The sequence below is a fragment of the Corvus brachyrhynchos genome, unplaced genomic scaffold (genome assembly GCF_000691975.1).
Source record: "Corvus brachyrhynchos isolate BGI_N302 unplaced genomic scaffold, ASM69197v1 scaffold68, whole genome shotgun sequence".
Taxonomy (NCBI): Eukaryota; Metazoa; Chordata; class Aves; order Passeriformes; family Corvidae; genus Corvus; species Corvus brachyrhynchos.
In genome coordinates, this window is record NW_008240039.1 from 369,236 (window position 1) to 377,320 (window position 8,085).

At 40.1% G+C, this 8,085-nt stretch overlaps 1 protein-coding gene across 1 annotated transcript in view; it reads right to left on the reverse strand.

Moving 5' to 3' along the window:
* The window catches only part of PEX14 (peroxisomal biogenesis factor 14), a gene marked incomplete at its 5' end in the record, with an annotated part of 66,724 nt that overhangs the window by 35,412 nt on the left and 23,227 nt on the right, over window positions 1-8,085 (reverse strand). The window contains one exon of the mRNA XM_008641140.2: window positions 2,427-2,511. Coding sequence (XP_008639362.2) covers window positions 2,427-2,511 — 85 coding nt within the window. The remainder of the gene's footprint in view (window positions 1-2,426; window positions 2,512-8,085) is intronic.

The window sequence follows — 8,085 nt, forward strand, 5'->3', positions numbered from 1 at the left end:
CTGCACAAAACAAGGAATGCCTTATTCCAGCCTCTACAACGACTGTTTCACCCAACCCAGCCCAGCTGATGATCCCGCAGAAACTTTCCTTTCTCATCTCACTGAAATGTACTAAACCAAATCCAGCTCCTGTATTAAATATTAAATAATACTAAAAGGAAATAAAATTTGATTGGCCTTTTTTAGGAAGGAGATGCTTATAGAAAAAGAAGAAAATACTGTAATTCTAGGCAGAACCACCTCTGTGAGTCTCAGAAGCGAAATTTCTTAAGCAAAGCCACGCTTGCAGGACCTTTTTCAACTGGCAGTGAGGACTCCTCTACCAGACAGCCTCAACTGGGGATAAACATTATCACTGGCATGACAGGGACTGTATATCAGAGAATCGGGGGAACAGCCTACCAAACCCTGTAATCCCTCATTTACTTGAGACTAAACCAGCCATGACATCTACGTTTCAAGAATAATTGCCTCCATCTGCTAGCCCACATAGGTACCACGCCAGCATCGAACACAGGCTACATTCCATATGGACATATTTCCATTGACTGCTGGGTACAGGCGCTACTGGACCCTGCTCCTTCCTGTCTCCTATGGTTAAGTTTAGAAAAAAAAAAAACAATTAGCACAAAGGGAAGGAGGGCTAATTAACAAACAGGAACAAACAAACAGTTCTACCAAACCATTTCTGCTGTTTAGCAATTATTAGCCAAGTAATTCATAAGAAGTATTAGTTGGGCCACAGTTTCTCTGTGCCTCCATCTCCCCACCCTTCCTCTTCTCCCAGTCAGGGATTTATTAAAATTAAACAGATTAGATGGAGCTCCTGATACGAAAAACTGTTCAGCGAAGCCTGCGGTGGGGAAGTGCAGAGCAAACATCAGAGACATTTGTCTCTAAATTGCTCTAAATACCTTCTGCAAATGAAATTCTAACCCAGCCGTGTTGAGAGAGAAAATGAGGACTAACTGGTCATTGTCAGCACAGAAGAAGATCAGGCAGTTATAATATTGCACGATATACTGGGGGCTAAGGATCTCTCGGCAACAATAGATTTTGTATCAGGTTACCCCGGGTAATCAGCACAGCTTTTAGGCTCAGCTTTCCCTTGCTTCATTGCTTCGATGATAGAGTTGAAATCCCCAAGCTTTTATGATTAATTACTCCCCGTAGGTCCACATACTTCAAGGAAAAACTCATGGCGCACAGCGACCAACAGGCTCCAAATTTTAATGTCATCCTGATGGCAGGGCAGGGCAAGCAACATACCTACGTGACTGGAATGTCTTCTTAATTGGCACTAGGACAGGCAGTGAGAGGATCACACTCAAAATGATGTGCCCGTGAACTACTTGTCATGACATCGTTGCCAAAACACAAGGTGGCCATTCCCTTCTAGGTTCTCTGCTGTTCAAGATGACCAAAGTGGTGCATATACTTGAACTCTCCGTCTCACGACTTCAGGTCTCAGGCATCTCAAAGAAACAGTTCATAACTCCAAACAGAAATACACGTATTTCATAGGCTTCCCTACTTTTCAAAGCTCAAGATCTTTAGCTCTAGAATTTTATGTACCTTGAAGTACTTACGACTTCAATGTATATGTGGGTCACTCCCCTCTGAAGTTTGGACTCTGTATTTTCAGTATCAGTTCAACATCTTACAGTGAGTCACAATGCATGTAATTAACTTCAAGTTAAAACTGTTGTTATTTACATCTTGTGGTAAGCAATATGCTCCCAGGACTGTAGCAAAATATGGAGTGAACCTCACCTGGAATGCACTGCAAATTGTGGAATAAAAACTTAAGAAATAAAAAAAGGAACAAAAGATAGTTCCATTATGAGTCAGAAAGTAAAATAAATTCTCTGTAGCAATGACCAAAGTATGCTCCACCTAAGACATTAAAGGATTTGTCAGGATCTGTTCTATCCCTGCTATAGAAAAGGGCTAAACTCAGTCAGTAGTTTACCATTTCAGCCTGAAAGTCAGGTTGACCCCAAGCTTGACCTTAACCTGACCTTGTTTACTTTTACCAAGCTCTTTGCCTCTCTCTGGCTCCCTTTGGAAACATTTGACCTTTTCACCCAGAAACTGGCCATTCTAAAGCCAGTGTCAGTAACGTTTGAACTGACCAGCTAGTCTACAACTCTGAACTATCCTCATTGCAGGAAAGATCTGATAACAGTTAACCCAAAATTTTCCCATGTGTCTTTTGTATTCTACAATTCCACATCTGGTGCAAATATTGCACTAGTCAATTGGGAAGAAAAGAGACTGATATTTCTTATAAACTTCAGATCTTTTTTTGAGACAGACTAATTGCTTTGTCCGTAACATCTAATATTCCACAGCAATACATTTTGGCTTTACACTAATTCAAGGTCCCTCATTATCACTGAGATCACAACCTTAAGAGTTCATACCTTTTTTCTTCAGGAATGCTCTTCTGGTTGCGAGAGGACTTTGGCGGACCCGTGGATTCTGTAAAAATTTCACTGCTGTTACAATCTGAGGAGGGTAGGAGGATTGGAGAAAAAGAAGAGAGAAAAGATCCAAGTTAGATATGGTCAAATCCCTATTTTACATTAGGCATTGTGTACTGCAAGGTAAGGCAACACACCCATCACACGGAGTTGGTGATGGCTCAACAAGTATCAGAGCTTGTGGTTTAACTCTAAACAGACAGCACAATTATGGTGTTTCAACCTAGAAGTTTCTTGAAGCAGCTCTACCCGTACAAAATGCTCCATTAAGATTCTTAGGTGGTTCTGTTATTTATATTGTGTTCTTCTTAACTAAGTTGGCTCCCACAGTTAAAGCCAACCTTGAGTCAATGCATGTGATCTGTAACAGTTGGCTTATTTTAAGAATGCTTCCTTTATATCTGACTTAAAGCTCCCAGCAGATTCTAAGAGATTAAGGTCTTTTCTGCCATCATTCTAATTTACTGAAAGCAATAAATAAACCTCAGCTTCTCATGATTAGAGAAGAAGCGACTTCACGTATTTTGGATCGTGTAACCAAATATCAGAAAAGTCACTTCGAATGACACAAATGGGTAGGCAAGTAGTTAAATTTGTATTCCGCACCAGCAAAAGCCACAGATTACTTTTGTCTACAGACTGACTTCCACACCCTTCTTTAAGGTGCCAGAGCACCTAGAACAGAGAACTTAGCCAAGCAAAGGGTAAAGTCTGGGATAATACTCAATGGCATCAACAACAACAGCACTCGATTTTTACATTTCCATTGAGTGCCAGTGAAAGGTATTTGATTATTTTCTTCATATGGTAGTTTCACTTTCCACATACTGCCCTATATTGTTATGCACGTTATTACATGTTACTGCACCAGTGATTCGCTCTACTTTTATACAAAGACATCTGTTCTGATTGTGGCATCATGAGGAATAATATGCTAACAGCACATCCCTGTGAACTAGTGGAAGAGATTACTTCCCTTCTCTCGAGCTAAAATTAACCATCCTAATATGCTAGACCCATGCTACACAGGTCTTTAAGAGTTTATCTTAAAATACAGTTTCTGGAATTCAGTTCCAAAAACATTTCCAAAACTTTGACAGCAGAAAAAGAAGGGAAAATACAGCATCACTCCTGAAATCACTAAGTTTCACTTCATGTTTGAATCAAATGCTTCAAATATGCATTTCTGGTCAGAGAGCAAAGTTCTGATGGGTTTAATGGCACTTTCAATGTACTCCTCAGTGCATTCCATCAATGTTTTTTTTCTTTTAAATTGCATCTCTTATTTCTTTAAATACATTAATCAGGCTAGTGTAGGCAAAACGGATCCATTGGACAATGCAATAAACATGAATTATCATCTATCCAACATGCATAATGGCTTAAAAATACATAATAGCAGGTGTAGTTTAAATGATTAGTTATTACACCTGTGGTGGGTCTGATTCAATTGGGGAAAATCATCTTTAATAGGTTAAAAGGTTTAGATCACCAGGCTTCCCTTAAAGTGGCTGTAGAGAGGGTATGATGGAGTACGCTGTCATTACTAATTCATTTAAGAAAAACATGGGGGATACAGCAAAGAACAGCATAAACGAGCGAATCCAATTTAAACATCAGGTAAAGCAGAAAACACCTTTTAAAAAAGCATGATAAATGAATTTGGAAGAGAGACAAAATTGACATATTTATTTTAACGGGAATTTGACAAAGTCCCAGCACACTTCAAAGTTGGGAGGATAAAATGAATGGGGTATTTTTAATTCCTTTCATTTTCTTGTTTTCCTCCATTTTTTCCTTAAGTTTACATTCAGTAATTTTGAACCACAAAACAGTAGAGCAAAACACCCCACATAAAGTACACTTTGGCTTCATTTATGTGCACTTGATCTGTCTCCAGCTGAAATGCAGGTGACAGGCAAATCGCAGATTTAAACTGTGCTGATATTGCTGTGCCAGATGCAGAAATATAAAGCGCCCAAACTAATAACCTTAAGATAATATGCTGAATAAGAAGGATGCCCAAATGAGCAGACCGACACACACGTGAACATATCAAAGCCACTCTCCTTCTAACAATAATTACTTGTTTGTGTCTTCAGATACTCCTTAACACTCCCTCCCACATTTAGTGAGATACACGAACGGCCTGCAGACTTGCAGTTCTGCAAGCTCTTATATTTAATTATCAATTTTTAAGTATTACAAAACCTGTAAGAAATAAGCAGTATTTTTCATTGTGCTATTTCAATCACAACCATGTGAACATTTCATCGATTCTAACCCTTTATTAAAGCTCATTTTTGCCTTATAAAAACGTAAACATTGCAGTAGTAAATTTCACTCCAAAATAAACTTCTATTTTACCTCTCCCCTGCCTTACTTCTTCCATTATTTGCAGTCTTTTTAATCTTAAAACAAAATAAAATTACAAGCAACAACAAACTCCATAAAAAGAATCCGGGGCATGTATTCCTCCCTCTGGTAATCCCACGTTTCTGATATTGTGTTTGCATTCACCTCTGAACATTTGTCCTATAGGCTGAGCTGAAATGTCTTCATTTTTATAATTCATCTTGTATACACGAGCAACTTCTGAAGCAATTTTGGCCATGTCAAAATGCCAATATTTTCAACAAACATACACAAGAATTTCCCTACCTTCTATGGATCATTTTCTTTGCACAAACAAGAGCAACTGCACTCCATAATTTAAACAACAGAAAAAGGAGGAGGAAGATGAGAAGACTTGCAGTCCTGTGTATAGCCAAAAAAATCATGTGGCAAATAGCACTCTGACTCAGCTGCTAACATTGTTCCATACTATTTCTGTAGCATTTGTAACACTTCTCCAAATTTTTATGGTATTAGAACACTGCCAAATAATGAGCATTGTATCACTGCTTTGATTCTTAGATTGCCAGCATGCACTGTCGAGCACACTGGCTTTATCTAATGGATCACATACATATTTGTATTAAAGGAAGATAGTGAATTTGGCTTTTAAAAGCCAGTCAGTTCCATGAACTTGCTTTCCCACCACCACCTCTCTTGCAGTGACAGGATCCACAAAGACATCTTTCTGACTGGGTAGAGATGGGTGGAATCCTGCAGCAGGTCTTGTCCTATGGTTTGATTTTCCAATTAAAAGATCAATGTCACTATTCATAGATTATATTTGCAACTGGACAAATGACATAAATTCAGGCCAAATATTCTGCTTCAATGTCAAAGATATAAAATAAAGACAGGAACTGTATTGCAGATGCTACGGGAGAGCAGCAGGCTGGCAAAATTCTGGGCCGAAGCACAGCACCTGGATTTTACAGCCAAGGTCCCTCATTCCTAATCTCCCTCCCTTTTGCGTTAATGGGGAAGATAAAGACAGCCTTATTTCTTATTGTGCTCAAAGCTGCAGGGTTTCCAATAGAGCAATCTAAGCTACTTCATCAGTTGCCTGCATTAAAAAAATAAACCATGGAATTTAAAATACTGTGGCAAATGCCTATTTTCTACCAACTCAAAAAAAAAAAAAATTTCACAGAAATGTAAAATATCTTCATCAATAAAAGTTCCACAGGATTTGGCAAGAGAGTTCCACATGGAAAACAGACTCAAAAGACACTGGGAGCACAGCCTGTAAGAGCTCTAATAGATTTCCTAATACTGGGAACCCTCTGTAGGTTATTACTAAACAGCATTTGTTGATAGACTGAGACTTTGAGATGACCTGTGATGTAAAGGTTGGGTCTGAATTATACGTTGCAAGGGATGGTATTTTGTCTTTCTGAGTGGATCTGTATCTGTTTAAAAGCAACACTTCTTTTCATTAAGCAGAGGCGGCCCAGGCCATGAACTATGCACAGACAGTTTACATTACATGTGCGGAAGCAATCAACACTGGCAATATACATGACGTATGTAAAAGAAGTTGGAATTAATTTTTTTCCAGTGTATTAAAAAATAATAATATGGCAGTATCAACAAACACTCAACCTATTTCAGCCGGAGCAGAAGGCCACAGCTATAGGGCAAATGGAACTGATCAATATATTAGCCTACAGCAACACCCCCTCAGTGTACGGCTGTATGTTTGCAAGGCTCGGAAGATTAAATTGTCTGTGAAAGGTTTCTGCACTCCTACTCTAAAGGAGATACCCAGAATCCTGTTAACAAGCATCAGGCTAAAGCCAACTTACGTTTTAACAAGGGCTGACTTAAAAGCCTGCCACAACACTGAACAAGAAAACCCCTTGCAACAGAAATGCTGTGTTTTAGTAAGAAATCAGTGCCCTGACAGGACTAACTTGACAAATATGGTTATCGGTGGCACACGGAAATAGTTGCAAAGCAGCTGTTAATCAGGGAAACACATCATAGAACGCTGATGCCAGCACTCGGAAAAAATGCAAGGGGCTAATTATGAAGCCATATATCTCACTAAGGAGGCACAGCTCCCGCATCCCATCAGCGCTCCCGCCCAGCTGGGCCTGGGACATCGCTCCAGCCCTGCTCCTCCTCCGGGACAAGCCTTGTCCCAGTTCAGTGATCTGCACCCCAGGATTCATGTGAAATTCATGTTTCACAGAAAACACTTGTCATCTGTAAAGGAATGAACTTCAGGTCAGTCAAGGGAGGGGAAACACTTTAAAGCTCCTGTGATTTCATTGAGATTTATATGAAAACATACAGAACCCCAGGAATTATTTTGGTTGAGAGATAACCTAGAAACCTACAAAGTTTGGCAGATCTCAAAGTTGGATGGAGAAAAGTTTAAAAATGTTATACCACCAATGACAAAGCCCTCATGTAAAACAGCAAGGGGGAAAAAAAATACAATTTAAAGAAAGATTCATGGGAGGCAGAAAAGCAAGATTCATGGGAACAAAGGCAGGAAAGAAACACATTTTGAGCCATATCCGAGATGAAGAACCTGTAACTAAGAGAATACAGAATAGCAGCCAAATAAACCAAGCCAAACAAAAAAACCCAACCAACCAACCAACCACAAAAAAAAAAAAACAAAAAAAGAAAAACTCACCAAAAAAACCCAAACAAACAAAAACAAAACAAAAAAACCCAATAAAACAAAACAAAAAAACCAACCAAAAATGGCAATACAAGACCAAAAAGGGAAAATCCTAGGTACTGGGAACTCGGACTATGAATGACACCTAACTCGATGGCACCCACACGAAGGGTGAGGAAACTGGTCCCGGCCGTGTCCCTGCCATAGGTCCCACTCAGCCTGGAGAAAAGGAGGTTCAGGGGGACCTTTTTGCTCCCTACAACTCCCAGTCAGGAGGTTGCAGCCAGGTGGGATTTGGGCTCTCCCCTCAGAAAACAAGTGACAGGACAAGAGGACACAGTCTTAAGCTGCACCTGGGGATGTTCAGGTTGGACACCCGGAAGAATTTCTTCACAGGGTGATTAGACATTGGAAGGGGCTGCCCAGGGAGGTGGTAGAGTCACCGTGTTTGAAGGCGTTCAGGGAAAAGACCGGACGCGGCACTCTGAGCTGCGGGCTAGTTGCAAGGCAGTGCTGGGTCAGAGGCTGGACTCGATGCTCCCGGAGGTCTTTTCCACCCCTGCCCTGTGT